A 16,696-nucleotide genomic window follows, 5' to 3' on the forward strand; every position below is an offset into this window, starting at 1 on the left:
CTCCAATTTATTTAGGATCCAATTAGCCAGATACGCTAGTCGTATCCGTAAAAAAACCCGAATCAGTCGCATCAGTTTTTCACAGTCTGTGACAGATCCGTTGAGCCAACAGATTGTGACTGACTGCAAAAAACTGATGTGTGAAAGGGGCCTTACTCACAGATAGTCTCTTCTCCCATGAACTTGGTAACCTCTCCTTACATACATAGCACACATTTCCGGGTGCTTATTTTTTGCCATACATTTCCTACATTTTTCCTCAATGAGGATAAAAACCTATTATGTAAATAGTTGTGGATTTCCTGCAGATTCGCAGCAGAGAGAGAGAGAAGAACGGAAATCGCGCACAGGCGCTAAAAAAAAAAAAAAATTGGGGGGCATGCTCACTTTAAAAAAAACGAATCCATCATTGGACAGGTCCGGCGCCATTGGCTTTCATTCTACCAAACGCCGGATGGCGCCGAATCAGTCGCTGTCTATTTTTTTGACGGACACAAAAAAAGTTCCTCTGTGCGTTGTTTCCGGAACAAAAATGTTCGCCGAATCCGTCGAAAAACAGACGAAACATGGGGCAATCCAGCGCCATTACAAGTCTATGAGAAAAAAACGGATTCAGCGGCAAATTTTGCAGGATCCGGTTTTTTTTTTAATTCGACAGATTGTGCCTTAAGGCAAAAGCCTGATGTGTGAAAGTAGCCTTACATGGAGTGACAGTGACCTTAAATATATGAATCATGTTACAACACTACCTATATAGTATGCCTCAGTGTGTAGATGGGATGTATGTCACTTTGCATAAGAATACGGTGCCAGGATAGGAGGTCATTCCATATAATCAGTGAACAAAATTCCAACACAATCTGATATAGTTTTTCTACAACTCAATATTTATTAGAAAAGCAATCCAAAAACAGTGACATTTCGGTTGAAAGGACCTTCTTCAGACAGCTTGCATGTGAAACTCCGCATAGAACAGCGCTGTGTAGAATAGGGATTCAAAGCCCATAATAAAATGTGTGTAAATCTCACTGGAGAAGGCATGCTCTTCTGAATTTCTGGGGGAATGTTTTTTTCCCCATGCATGAATTCTCCTTAAGATTGAAAAGCTACATGCAGAGAAAGGATCTCTGGTAATGTCCAATTGGGATCAACAAATTTTAACCTACACTTTACAAGCCAATATCTCCAGAATGGAAAAAAAAAGAAAAGGTTAAGTACTGTAGTGTTACTCCACTCTGCAACCACTATTCCACGATTTGGCCTGTTCAACATGCTGAAACTGGTGAAAGGTCTTCTGAGGAAATTGAAGACATTTTTTTATGCTGATGTGCAAGTCTAGGCCAGCATACCTGTCAGCTGATCATCGCAGTACATTACTAGTCTGCAGAACTTCAGCTAGGTTTACATCTGGATTAGAGATCTCGTTCTCTCTGGATTTTTAGGCTGTGTGCCCACGATGAGTTATTGTTGGGTTTTTGATGCTGCATATTTTTGCTCTGCAGGAGCTGCGTACAAATAGCAGTATGTGTAAGGTGGTACGATACGATAGTGCAGCCTCACGCCATGGCGATCGGGTGCGGGTGTCAGCTCTGTGTGAGAGCAGTGCACTGATTGCGGGCATTTAACCCCTCTGATTCCACTGTCCATAGTGACAGCGACAGAGGAGCATCGAGCAGGAAAGGATTCCAACAGGACACAAAAAACAATGTCAAAAACACAGTTAAAAGGGACCCTGTTAGGTCCCCCGTACCCCAGAACCACCAGCAGTTGTCTGCATATCTAAACACATATCTAAACTTTCTAACAGTCCCTTTTATTACATTACACACAACCAGATCTTTAGACAAAGTATTTCTAAACTCTGTTTATGATATGCGGTGTATCACATGATATGATATCTCTCGAAATCCTGGTCCTCCTCACCACATCCCCACAGTCATTTCTACCTCCCATCCACGCTCTATCACATCTATTTCCATAACCTCTCTAACCTTATACCCATTCGCCCAGACCCCGCTTCCCCAGTCCCACTAACAGGAGCTCTGTGGAACGCTCGCTCTGTCTGCAACAAGCTCTTCTACATCCATGATCTTTTTGTTACTACTAAACTTTCCTTCCTCGAATAACCGAAACCTGGCTCACCCCTTCTGACACAGCCTCTCCTGCTGCACTTTCGTATGGTGGATTCCACCTTTCCTACACACCCCGTCCCAGCAGCAAGCATAGTGGAGTTGGTTTTCTCCTGTCAGATAACTGCTCCTTCACCCCAATCCAATTACCACCCTCTATTACCCTCCCTTCCTTTGAGGTGCACTCTGTGCGCATCTACTCCCCCTCCAACAGGCTGTCATTTACCGCCCCCCAGGGCCAGCTACCACCTTCTTTGACCACTTCACCACCTGGCTACTTCATTTCCTCTCCGTTGACATCCCCACTATCATCTTGGGTGACTTCAACATCCCCATTGAAACTTCTCTCTCAGCTGCCACTAAGCTTCTATCTCTCACTTCCTCCTTCGGCCTCACTCAATGGTCTTCTACAGCCACTCACAAAGATGGTCACACACACTGGACCTCATCTTCACCTGCCTCTGCTCCTTATCTAACCTCTCTATCTCAGCTCTACCTCTTTCTGACCACAACCTACTCACATTCTCTTCCCTCTCCTCTCGTCTACAATCCCCACCCCACAACCTTGCACACCCTCGCAGAAATCTAACACCTAGATCTACACTCACTCTCTGAATCCCTTCTCCCTCTTACAGAAATAAGTTCTCTACACAATGCAGATTCCGCTGCATATAACACAACAATAGCTGTAGCTTTGGAATCTGTTGCCCCTCTCACACATACCAAAGCTCGCAAAATCAAAAGGCAGCCCTGGCACATCAGCCTGACCAAAGAACTGAGGTGAGCTTCCAGGGCTGCTGAGCGGAGATGGAAAAGATCACACTCCAACAAGCACTTCATCTCATTCCAACAGTCCCTCACTACTGTCAAGGCCACACTTGCCACAGCTAACCAAACCTACTTCTCATCTCTCATATCCTCCCTGTCTCACAACCCTAAACAGTTATTCAACACCTTCAATTCTCTTCTCCGTCCCCCAGCACCTCCTCCCTCCCCACTATTTTCAGCTGAAGACTTTGCCTCATTTTTCAAGCAGAAGATTGATAACATCAGAAAAAGTTTTGGTCAGCAACCCACAGAGCCCTTCCTCCCAACTGCCCAGCCCTCCACCTCCAAAACCAACTTCTCCACTATTACAGAAGATCGACTCTCCACTCTACTCTCAAGATCGCATCTCACCACCTGCGCACTTGACCCGATCCCATCCCAAACCTGACCCATCTCTTCAACCTATCACTAACAACTGGTGTTTTCCCCTCAAGCTTTAAACATGCCTCAAGCAATCAATCACACCTATCCTCAAAAAGCCCTCTCTTGACCCATCCTCTGTATCTAGCTATCGCTCTATATCACTTCCCCCCCACGCCTCAAAACTACTAGAACAACACGTCCATCTTGAACTGTCTTTTTATCTCTCTTCCTGCTCCCTCTTCGACCGCTTACAATCTGGCTACCGGTCACACCACTCCACTGAAACTGCCCTAACTAAGGTCACCAATGACCTATTAACCGCCAAGAGCAAGTGACACTACTCTGTCCTCCTCCTGGACCTGTCTTCTGCCTTTGACACAGTGGACCATTCCCTATTACTACAGACCCTCTCATCCCTTGGAATCACAGACATGGCCCTATCCTGGATCTCGTCATACCTAACAGACCGTATATTCAGCATCTCCCACGCAAACACCACCTCCTCACCTTGCCCCCTAGTTGTCATAGTCCCACAAGGTTCAGTCCTAGGGCCCCTGCTCTTCTCCATTTACACCTCTGGCCTGGGACAGCTCATAGAATCTTACGGCTTTCAGTATCACCTCTATGCTGATGACACACAGATCTACATCTCTGGACCATATATTACCACCCTACTAACCAGAATCTCTCAATGTCTGTCTGCTATTTCTACCTTCTTCTCCACTAGATTTCTAAAACTTAACATGGACAAAACAGAATTCATCATCTTTCCCCCATCTCAGGAAACCCCCCCCAACGAATCTATCCATCACAGTAAACGTCTGCCCACTCTCCCCAGTCCCACAAGCTTGCTGCCTCGGGGTAATCCTTGACACTGATCTCTCCTTCAAACCACATATCCAAGCCCTTTCCACTTCCTGCTGCCTTCAACTCAAAAATATTTCACAGATCAGCACATTCTTAAACCAAGAATCTGCAAAAACCCTAGTCCATGCCCTCATCATCTCCCGCCTTGACTACTGCAAACTCCTGCTCTGTGGACTCCCCTCGAACACTCTCGAAACCCTCCAATCTATTCTTGGGTAAATATAATTTTTATTAAAGAGAAGAGAATTTTACAAGAAAAACAGTAGTTGAAAACTACGACAATGATCAAAGTACTTTTCCTTATAATATACAATTCGAGAAGAGTAACACAAAAAACACTCGTTCACAAACCTTGCATAAATCTTACATAAGAGAGAAAGAAAAGAAAGAGAAAAAAAAAATAAAAATTTAGAGGGAGTAAATCCTCTAGAATGACCACGGTAACTTAAACATATAAGCAGTAACTCCTTGCCCCCGCAACAGGCGAGGACATTCATTACCGTGAATAAAAGAAAGCATACCTAAAATCAGTTCGCCCATGTCCCCTAGAGCGAGACATGCACGCAAATAGTATCATTATATAAGTAACTGGTAAATCATGGTACAGACCTATCACACCGAACTGGTGAAAGGTGAACAGCTCACCCAGGGGGGAGATAGAAAGAGGAAATAGAGGGGGGAGCCCAAGTAGGCGGGGCTCAAGAAAAGAAATATAGAATTAGAACACGAAAAGAAAAGAAGAGTAGCTTAGTAATCGACTGTAAAATAGACAGGTGTATTCAGGTAAACAGGTCAGGGAAACGAGAAGAATCTTTAAATAGAATCCATTCAGTCCAGATACTTAAAAAGGAGACCCTTGTCTGTGAAAGGTCTGCATTAATTTCCTCCATCCTAAAGATGGTTTCAAATTCTGAAAACCACTCCACAATATCGGGGGGGAACCGGGTCTCGCCATCGGCGGGGGATCACCGTCCTAGCAGCCGCTAGGCAGAATTTAAGGATGTCCTTTTTTTGGGATCTCACCGAACCGGGAATCATGGATAGCAATGCCAACTCCGGAGTACCGGTGATGTGCTTGCCTGTGATCAAACCATAATTTCAGAACACTTGGTCGCAGAATGTTCTAATCAAGGGGCAGCCCCACCAGATATGCAAAAGGGAGCCAATGCCATTTCCACACCTCCAGCAGCAGCTTGAAATTGAGGGAGAAAATTTGTGTAACCTGTCAGGTGTGAGGTACCACCTATATTGCAGTTTATACCCCTTCTCCGAGGCCTCACTGGAACTCGGGAGTTTATGGTTCATCAGGAAGCAAAGCTCCCATTCCTCATCCGACAAAGCCCGCCCCAAATCCCTCTCCCAAGCAGACTGGAAATAGAGCCTTGCGTCAGAGACAGGTATTGAAAAAATTGAGTAGAGGGAAGAGTTTCCCCTGCTCGGGGCGTCTCCACCGGCAAACAACAGTTCCAAGGGAGAGAGTTCACAGTTCGAACCCCTTGGCAAATTCAAAGAGGCCAGGAAGGACCGGACCGGACCTGCAAATACTCCCACCAAAGAAATTTAGTGGAGGGAGATTGGGATTGGAGGGAACAGAGGGTGGGAATCTCGCCACGCTGTAAGATATCACCAACCCGTATGTCATCCTCGTATTTCCATCCCATGAAGGCTTTCCTGTGAATGCCCGGAGGAAACGCCGGGTTGCAAAAAATAGGTGTAAGAAGGCTGGCCCCAGGAGGAGCGGACCCCCTTCACACCACTGCTGTGCCATGCCCTCATAGCCTCTGAGGTTAGGAAGGAAAATCTCCCCCGTTGAAGAGCATATTGCTTTGGGATCCACTGTAGATAATGAAGAGGCAAATCGGACCATTCTTGTTCCAACTCTACCCATTTTTTAAATTTAATTTTATATTTCCAGTCCAAGAGGTGAACTAATATGGCCGCCCTGCAATAGTTTCGGAGGTTGGGTAGACCCACCCCACCAAACTGGCGTGGCCTAGATAAAACCTTGTAACTCACCCTCGGTGTTTTCCCCTTCCAGATAAAACGGGAAATCAAGGACTGTATGTTAATAAAAAACGCTTTATGTGGCCAAATGGGAATCGCCTGAAAGATATAAAGAAATCTCGGCAGGATATCCATCTTAACCACCTGAATCCTACCGAGCCACGACAGCCTCAATGGGCCGTAAGACTCCAGAAGGGATCCCACCCTGTTCAAAATGACCTGATGATTCAAAGAAAATAATTGAAGAGGATCCGAGGTGAGGTTCACCCCGAGATATGAAATCTGATCCTGTTGCCATCTAAAGGGGAAGGTCTGCTTCAAGGAAGCCACCACGGAAGAAGATAGAGAAATGTTTAGGACCTCAGTTTTGGAGTAATTAATCTTGAAGTTGCTTAAATTCCCGAAGGATTCGAACTCCTTCATAAGCACTGGAAAAGAGACGACTGGGTCAGAGACGAAGAGGAGGATGTCGTCGGCGAATAGAGCCGTTTTATGGTTAGAGTTTCCAACCTGAATCCCTGAGATACTGTCATTAATTTGGATAGCCTTAGCCAAATGCTCAATAACTAAAAGGTATAATAGGGGCAACAACGGGCAGCCTTGTCTAGTACCGTTCTGGATATAAAAACGATCGGACAAGGATCCATTGACTGACACGAGCTGAGGGTTTTGAATATAATGACATAATTTTCCCCAGGAAATTGGATTGTAAGCCAATATGGGTCAGGGTCTCCCGTAGAAAGTCCCAATGAACTCTATCAAAGGCCTTTTCCGCATCAATCGACAGAAGACAAAAGAGGGGACTTTTGCATCTTGATCCTCTCAATAAGGAGAAGAGACCTGATAATGCTGTCCCGCGCCTCCCGGCCCTTGACAAAGCCCACCTGATCAAGGTCGATAATAGATGGGAGAAGTCCCGACAATCTGTCAGCCAATACCTTAGCAAATAATTTTACATCGACGTTGATAAGGGAGATTGGCCTATAACTCCCGGCCAGCAGGGGATCCTTATTAGGCTTTGGCAGAACAGAAATATGAGCCTCTAGGGACTGGGGGGTGAAACTATTCTCCTCAGAAATCGCATTAAAGGTGAGGACCATTTGGGGAAGCAAGTCAGATAGAAGGGATTTATAGAAAAAGGGAGTGAACCCATCCGGCCCAGGACATTTAGAGGTGGACGTAGATTTAACAGCTTCTGCCAGCTCCTCAGGGGTTACGTCCTTTTCCAGGACCGCCAAATCCGCCTCAAGGAGGGACGGGACCTTGATCCTATTCATATAAGATTTAATTTTATATTTCAACGTGGTGGGATCCAAATCAGCGAACCTGCCCCTAATGTTGTATAGGGATTTATAGAACTTTTGAAAGACCTCTAGGATCTCCTCATTACTATGGACCAGTTGGCCCTTATCATTTTTGAGTGGTGAGATAGGGGTGGGACCCGATCTGGGATGAAGCAGTCGTGCTAGAGGGCGCCCACAAACATTAGCTCTTTTGTAGAAAAACCCTTTAGTTCTTTCCTTGTCACCCATAAACCGTCTATCCAGCAGGCCTTTAAGTTCAAGCCTTTTTGTAGTGAGCTCGACCAAAGTCACAGAGGACCTCGAATTCTTATGCCTGCTTTCCAGGGTCTGAATTTGTGACAGCAAAGCGTCTATTTCCTCAGTCTGAAGTTTTTGATTCTAGCCCCATGTTTGATTAAGGTGCCTCTCATGACGCACTTCAGTGCTTCCCATTTAATTGCCTGAGGTGTGGGATCTGACGCATGAGTATGGGCAAACGCTGCAATGTCAGATTTCAAATCACTCAAACAGGTGGTGTCTCATAAAAGGTTGCCATTCAATTTCCATGAGAATTTTTTCATAGCCAGCCCGGGTATCTCCAAGGACAGAAAAATAGGGCAATGATCCGAATTAACCATATTACCAATCTTAGCATCAGGCCTCCAAGATAAAACCCCCCTGCTGACCAGAAAAAGGTCAATTCTGCTGTAGGAGTTATGTGGAGTAGAATAGAAAGTATAATCCTTACCTCTAGGATTGAGGATTCTCCAAACATCTATCAGATGAAGCTTAAGTAAGAATTTTTGTAGGGCTCTCACCTTTCTCGATGGGAACGCCCCCCGACCAGAGGAGGTATCTAGTTTGGGATCAAAGACAAAGTTAAAATCACCACCTATCACAACCTGGCCCTCCGCAAATGAAGACAATTTTAACAATAGAGACTTACAGACCTTAGGCTGTTCCCGGTTCGGGAGATACCAGTTAACTAGGGTCAGGATCCGTTCAGCAACTTTAACTTTCATAAAAATATAGCGTCCCCCTTCATCTATGACCTTGTCTATCAATATGATATTTAAATTCTTACAAAAGGCTTTTGAGACACCTTTTGTCCTCGATTCGGGGTTGGAACTATGGGACCATCTATCATAAAGTTTACCCCCGACAACTGGTATCCGGTCAGCTCTAAAATGAGTTTCTTGAAGAAAAAGTATCTGAACCCCTAGCTTGTGCATATCTGAAAGTACGTGGCTTCGTTTTTGGGGAGTATTGAATCCCCGTACATTTAGGGAACCAAATTTTAATGAACCCATTTTTCAATAGAACGTCGAGTACCCAACCGTTAGGCCCCAAAAAGGGGGTTATCCTGCCACCTGAGAGATGAGAACAGAAAACAAGACGCAGCAAATTAGAAGAAAAATAAGAGAAAAAGAGTAGGCAAATATAGAAGAAAAAAGGTATGTAGCAGAAAATTGTACCCCCGGGGGAGCTGAAAATTAAAAACTCTTACTTAAGATATGGGGTATAGTCGTTTCACGAATATCACGGTTTGGACTAACCGTATAACCCCTTAACGGGTCGTGTCCTTTCCACTGAAGGAAGAAAGTCAAAACAATATATAACAAAATAAATCGTATACCGACGGATTCGATAAACAATATAGCTGTATAACACACCATGTTCCCCGGCGAACATCCCTGAGACAAAAAAAATACACAAAATTACCCAGTACAACAAAATTACCCAGTACAACCGAACCACCAGAGGAGGAGGGAAAGGGAGAAGAAAAAGGGGGGGGGGGGGGGGGAAAGGGGTAATCAAAGGAGAGGAGAGAGAGGGGGAAGAATAAGAAGGGGGAAGGAAGAGAATGGAATAGTGGAGAGGGAAGGGAAAATGACCAAGGGAAAAGAGCAAAGCATATATCATCAACACGGCCATTACTGCCTAAAGCTAGACCAAAGACCTAAGGGTCTACAACCGAATTAACCAAAAATACTGGACGCTTGCAAATCAGCCGTCTTCAGATACATCATTACAGTTCTGTCTTCTACCACGAGAACTAGTGCGGCCTCTTCCACGGTTGCGATGCGCCCTCTTTCGGCGCTGTGGCATAGGGCCCATATCCTGACCAACGGAATAAGGCCAGTCAGGGAATTGTAAGCCCGGATCCTCGAGGTTCAAGAGGGAGAGAAATGAACGATGCTCCCTGGGGTGAGATAAGGACACCATCTGGGTTCCCCGCCGAACCTGAAGGCGGAACGGATATCCCCAAGAATAGGGGATCTGGCTCTGGCGAAGGAGGTCAAGTAGAGGTCGCAGAGCTCTCCTCTTTTGGAGGGTTCTCAGTGACAGATCCGAGAGGAGCTGTAATTGGTAATCTTGGAATCGGATCTCCTGGGTCTTTCTGGAACAGTTGAGGATTTCTTCCTTAACTTGGTACCTATGAAAACGACAAATCACGTCTCTAGGCAGACCTCCATCCTCAGGGGGAGGACCCAGCGACCTATGAGCTCTGTCAAATTCAATACCCAACTCTGGGGCAGTGTTCCTAATGGAGTTGAACAAAGTTTGAAGAGTCGCAGTTAGGTCACTGGTTTGGACTGATTCCGGTAGATCCCTCACTCTCAGATCTTGCCTTCTCTCCTGATTCTCCAAGTCCTCCATATGATCTAGAAAGCTCTCAAAGGTGGACATCTGGGCTGACAGTTTATCCTCAAGGGCTAGGATCTTGTTGGAGAGATTTTCCACACTAGTGTCAGTAAGTGTGACTCTGCCCGCCAGAGCTGAGACGTCCCCTCTCAGGGCCATCGTTTCAGCTTTAAAGGAGTTCTCCACCCTGGAGATAAAGCCCTCAAGTTCCTCTTTAGCTGAAACATTGCTAATACGGGCCTTAAAAGCTTCCCACATGTCTGGGTCAGGGCTATCTTGTGTCCGCATATTTGGTAAAATAGGGGAACCACTGGGGCCTCCACTGATGGTCGGCTCCACTCGTCGCTCACCCCCTGTGGCTTCTGTGGGGTGGTTTAGTAGAGGGGGGAGATAACCTGCTCCACAGCCCGACTTCTGAATAGAGAGTTGTTGAAGCACCCCCTCTGCAGGTGTAAGTGGCCGAGGTGACAGGCTAGGAGGCAGCCGAGTCTCCTGCAGCACAGGCCACTCAGTTTGGGAGGGGTAGAGCTCAGCTCTCTGTGTCCAGGACCTCACCGCTTCTCCCTCTGTTTGTCCAGTCTCATGATCCGAGCCCCCACCATCCTCCATCTCCCCTCCAGTACCTTCTTCTGAGACCCCCTGCAGGGGGGCCTCCAGGGGCCTCTCCTGAGTAAACAGACTGGTGACAGACGCTCTGGAAACCTCCGTGCGGGCCTGCGGTGTCTCCTTCTCTCTCTGTTTGTTTTTTGCCTCATGTGTAGTGCTGCAGGGCTTGGGGGAGGGATCAGCCATCTTAGGATCAGTGCAGCTCCAAGGCCCCTTCCCAGAGCTTCTTAAAAAGCGAGATATACTCGCAGAGAACTCCACAGGGGGTCCAGAAGGGGTGTTGGGGCATGCAGGCTTCCGTTTAGCAGGCATAGACTCTGGTAAAGTCAGTTTCTGGGCTGTTGCAGGGCTTTATTCGGCCGGGGAAGCAGGAGCTCAGGGATTAGCAGCCTTCCTCCATCATGGCCAGGACACGCCCCCCCTCCAATCTATTCTAAACTCTGTTGCCCAACTAAGGCCTCTTTCACACGTCCGACTTTCTTTTTCCGTCACAACGCGTTTTGTGGAAAAAAAAAAAACGGATCCAGCAAATATTTCTGCTGGATCCATTTTTTTCTCATAGACTTGTATTAGCGATGGATTGTGACGGATGGCCTTCCTTTTCATCCGACCTGCACTGGCTCAGTCGTAACATCACTGTCCATTGGGTGGAGACAACGCACAGAGGAACGTTTTTTGTGCACGTCAGAAAATCACGCAGCGACGGATGTGTTTCAAAAGCAGGAATCCAGCGACTGGTTCCATCTTTTGAAACCGAGCATGCGTGGAAGAATTTCCAGTCAGGGAAATTCTCTCACTCGCTCTCTCTCTCTTTTTACTATTGATGCTGCCTATGCAGCATCAATAGTAAAAATATATAATGTTAAAAATAGTAAAGAAAATAAAAAATCTTGATATTCTCAGCTTCTGGCACCCTTCGCAGCCTTCCTGATGCTCGTAACGTTCGCGATGCTCCCGTTCCCAGTTATGCATCGCGGTGATGACCCCAGATGACGTAGTGGTCTCGCGAGATTGCTAAGTCATCGGTTCATTTCGCAAGGCACTACTGGGAACGTGAAGGTGAGACTATCAAGATTTTTATTTTTTTTAAATATTTTTAACATTATATCTTTTTACTATTGATGCTGCATAGGCAGCATCAATAGTAAAAAGTTGGTCACAATTGTCAAACACTATGTTTGACAAGTGTGACCAACCTGTTAATCAGTTCTCCAAGCAATGCTACAGATAGCTTGGAAAACGCTACGGATCCGTAAAAAAAACACGGATCCAGTGCATCCGTATTTTTTACAATCTGCACAGGATCCGTCTTTTCAACATTTTGACGGATTGTGACTGATTGTAAAAAACCGAAGTGTGAAAGAGGCCTAATCCACCTGTCCCCCCGCAATTCCCCGGCCTCTCCCCTCTGTCAATCCCTTCACTGGCTCCCCATTGCCCAGAGACTCCAGTACAAATCCCTAACCATGACATACAAATCCATCCACAACCTGTCTCCTCCATACATATGTGACCTCGTCTCCTGGTACTTACCTGCACGCAACCTCCGATCCTCACAAGATCTCCTTCTCTACTCCCCTCTTATCTCCTCTTCCCACAGTCGCATACAAGATTTCTCTCGCGCATCACTCCAACTCTGGAACTCTCTACCACATATCAGACTCTCGCCTACCATCAAAACCTTCAAAAAGAACCTGAAGACCCACCACTTCCGACAAGCCTACAACCTGCAATAACCACCGATCCACCAAACCACTGCATGACCAGCTCTACCCTCACCTACTGTATCCTCACCCATCCCTTGTAGATTGTGAGCCCTCGCGGGTAGGGTCCTCTCTCCTACTGTACCAGTCATGACTTGTATTGTTTAAGATTATTGTACTTGTCTTTATTATGTATACCCCTCCTCACATGTAAAGCGCCATGAAATAAATGGCGCTATAATAAATAGTGTTAGTGTACCCAAGACTATTCAGACCACTTAGATGTTATCACGCCTCTGTGGGCCCTCACTGCATTCATCCTCTGAAGTCGGGTGTACAGGACCGGCTTCAGAGAGGTGCACAGCGAATGATCGGAACGCATACACCTGGTTTCAGAGGATGAATGTAGTGAGGGAAAGAACCCGTGCGCAAGGTAAGTATGGCGCTAGCGATGACACCAGAGCTTGTAAGTTATGTTAGCACGCCCACAGGGGTGAGATAACATCTAAATGGGCCAACTAGTCATGTGTGAAAGCACACATCTACATATCATAAACAGATCTTTAGAAAACGTAATAAAAGGACTGTTAGGGTACCGTCTCACAGTGGCACTTTTGTCGCTACGACGGCACGATCCGTGACGTTCCAGCGATATCCATACGATATCGCTGTGTCTGACACGCAGCAGCGATCAGGGACCCTGCTGAGAATCGTATGTCGTAGCAGATCGTTTGGAACTTTATTTCGTCGCTGGATCTCCCGCTGTCATCGCTGGATCGGTGTGTGTGACACCGATCCAGCGATGCGTTCGCTTGTAACCAGGGTAAACATCGGGTTACTAAGCGCAGGGCCGTGACGTCACCGCTGTGCTCTGCTTTTACTTTACGGCCGGCAGTCAGACGGACACCGGAATGTGAGTATGTACTGTTTGTTTGTTTTTTTACATTTACGATGGTAACCAGGGTAAACATCGGGTTACTAAGCGCGGCCTTGCGCTTAGTAACCCGATGTTTACCCTGGTTACCCGGGGACTTCGGCATCGTTGGTCGCTGGAGAACTGTCTGTGTGACAGCTCTCCAGCGACCACACAACGACTTACCAACGATCACGGCCAGGTCGTATCGCTGGTCGTGATCGTTGGTAAATCGTTTTGTGTAACGGAACCCTTAGACAGGGTATTTACATATGTAGATGCAACTGCTGCTGGTTCTATGGGTTTGGGCTGACAGGTTCCCTTTAAAAAAAAATGTAATTAAACTAAGAGGTGCAGAGAATCTGAAACGTCAAAAAGTCGCCATAAGTCTTCATGGGAAGGTAGCTTTACGTCCATCATTTCTGATCCCAAGAGACACCCAGACAGACTAATGGGGCTATTTATTGGACTGGTAGCACAGCATGCCTATAGTTTTGTTTTCTGGTAAAATGACAGACACTATGACAGAAACTCAATGTACTACTGAATTCACCAATTCAATGGAAGCAGTTCATGTCTGACATTTTACTATTCTGTCTTTTGCATTAATTCTGATTTTTTGCTGCCGAAACAGAACCTAGCCACAATATCTAAATCTGGGGGAAATATGTACATCTCATCTACCTTTCTGAAAGCCATACCGCAATGCTAGGTGTGACCAAGCGTAGGTCTCACTAAAGAAGGAATTGAAAATAAAAAAAAAATCTTGTGACATCTGTAATTGCATGATACTAATGCAGTAATGTCCTGACAAATCAGTCATTTATTTAAGATTCACAAGTTACACAAAAAAGCATGTTTAAACAGCATTAGTTAATGATTTGGCCTGAATTTGCAACGTGTTAGCAGTGCAATTCTTATTGATGAAATATTTTTGGAGAAACATGGCTGCCAAGTGCAGTGATTGGCTGCAGCTATTAAGTGTATTAAATCTTGACTGCTGCAAGTCTGGAAGGGAATTTAAAAGGTGTAGTCCACTGCTTGAGAACGCCTTCCTCATTGTTCCAGTGCTCATCAAAGTAAAACCACATGAGTTTTAGCTCCTGAAGTAGAGCGGTTCCTATGTTGTCTGCGGGGTGCAACCCAGCTGCTACAAGACATTACGTCATACGAATGCTTAGGCCAGTCAATGGTCGAGGAAAGCTGCAGCCTGTCAGTATTCTCTCAGAGCGCATCTCCTGGCTGTAACGAGACATCGTTATGTCATGTGACTGCTTCAGTCAATTAGTGGCACATGAGTACTACATGAGTAGATTTCTGTTAGAGTGGAAATACGCTCTGCCAGCCCTGCTCTGGGAGGCAAGTATTACGTGTTTTATTTAATCACAAGCACTGGAGCAACTAAAAGGGGGCTGTTCAATAGTGGACAACTCCTTTAACCCCTTAAGCCCCAAGGGTGGTTTGCACGTTAATGACCGGCCAATTTTTACAATTCTGACCACTGTCCCGTTATGAGGTTATAACTCTGGAACGCTTCAACGGATCTTGGAGATTCTGACATTGTTTTCTCGTGACATATTGTACTTCATGATAATGGTAAAATTTATTCGATATAACTTACGTTTATTTGTGAAAAAAACGGAAATTTGGTGAAAATTTTGCAATTCTTCAACTTTGAATTTTTATGCCATTAAATCACAGAGATATGTCACACAAAATACTTAATAAGTAACATTTCCCACATGTCTACTTTACATCAGCACAATTTCGGACCCAACAATTTTTTTTGTTAGGGAGTTATAAGGGTTAAAAGTTGACCAGCAATTTCTCATTTTTACAACACCAATATTTTTTAGGGACCACATTACATTTGAAGTCATTTTGAGGAGTCTATATGATAGAAAATAACCAAGTGTGACACTATTCTAAAAACTGCACTCCTCAAGGTGCTCAAAACCACATTCAAGAAGTTTATTAACCCTTCAGGTGTTTTACAGGAATTTTTGGAATGTTTAAAAAAAAATGAACATTTAACTTTTTTCACAAAAAATTTACTTCAGCTCCAATTTGTTTTATTTTACCAAGGGTAACAGGAGAAAATGGACCCCAAAAGTTGTTGTACAATTTGTTCTGAGTACGCTGATACCCCATATGTAGGGGTAAACCACTGTTTGGGTGCATGGCAGAGCTCGGAAGGGAAGGAGTGCCATTTGACTTTTCAATGCAAAATTGACTGGAATAGAGATGGGACGCCATGTTGCGTTTGGAGAGCCCCTGATGTGCCTAAACATTGAAACCCCCCACAAGTGACACCATTTTTGAAAGTAGACTCCCTAAGGATCTTATCTAGATGTGTGGTGAGCACTTTGACCCACCAAGTGCTTCACAGAAGTTTATAATGCAGAGCCGTCAAAATAAAAATCATATTTTTTCACAAATGTGATTTTTTTTGCCCCCAATTTTTTATTTTCCCAAGAGTAAGAGAAGAAATTGGACCCCAAAAGTTGTTGTGCCATTTTTCCTGAGTATGCCGATACCCCATATGTGGGGGTAAACCACTGTTTGGGCGCATGGCAGAGCTCGGAAGGGAAGGAGCGCCATTTGACTTTTCAATGCAAAATTGACTGAAATTGAGATGGGACGCCATGTTGCGTTTGGAGAGCCCCTGATGTGCCTAAACATTGAAACCCCCCACAAGTGACAGCATTTTGGAAAGTAGACCCCCTAAGGAACTTATCTAGATGTGGTTTGACAGCTTTGAACCCCCAAGTGTTTCACTACAGTTTGTAACGCAGAGCCGTGAAAATAAAAATTATTATTTTTTTTTTTCACAAAAATTATTTCTTTAGCCCCCAGTTTAGTATTTTCCCAAGGGTAAAAGGAGAAATTCGACCCCAAAAGTTGTTATCCAATTTGTCCTGAATACGCTGATACCCCACATGTGGGGAGGAACCACCGTTTGGCTGCATGGCAGAGCTCGAAAGGGAAGAAGCGCCATTTGGAATGCAGAATTAGATGGATTGGTCTGCAGGCGTCACGTTGCATTTGCAGAGCCCCTGATGCACCTAAACAGTAGAAACCCCCCACAAGTGACACCATTTTGGAAACTAGACCCCCAAAGGTACTTATCTATAGATGTGTTGTGAGAACTTTGAACCCCCAAGTGTTTCACTACAGTTTATAACGCAGAGCTGTGAAAATAAAAAAATCATTTTTTTTCCACAAAGATTATTTTTTAGCCCCGTTTTGTATTTTTCCAAGGGTAACAGGAGAAATTGGACCCCAAAAGTTGTTGTCCAATTTGTCCTGAGTACGCTGATACCCCATATGTGAGGGGGAACCACCGTTTGGGCG

The 16,696-nt window shown here is 45.2% G+C and overlaps 1 protein-coding gene across 4 annotated transcripts in view; it reads right to left on the minus strand.

Annotated features, from left to right (window-relative positions):
* The window catches only part of PHACTR4 (phosphatase and actin regulator 4), a 175,805-nt gene that overhangs the window by 133,124 nt on the left and 25,985 nt on the right, over positions 1-16,696 (minus strand). For 2 of the 4 annotated variants that reach the window (XM_077295654.1, XM_077295655.1), the window contains exon 2: positions 8,223-8,330. The exons of 1 other annotated variant lie outside the window; for it this stretch is intronic. In XM_077295654.1, the coding sequence (XP_077151769.1) occupies positions 8,223-8,330 (108 nt within the window). The remainder of the gene's footprint in view (positions 1-8,222; positions 8,331-16,696) is intronic. One more of the 4 variants, XM_077295658.1, reaches the window with a different exon arrangement.

Source organism: Ranitomeya variabilis, chromosome 3, assembly GCF_051348905.1.
Source record: "Ranitomeya variabilis isolate aRanVar5 chromosome 3, aRanVar5.hap1, whole genome shotgun sequence".
In the NCBI taxonomy this organism is placed as follows: Eukaryota; Metazoa; Chordata; class Amphibia; order Anura; family Dendrobatidae; genus Ranitomeya; species Ranitomeya variabilis.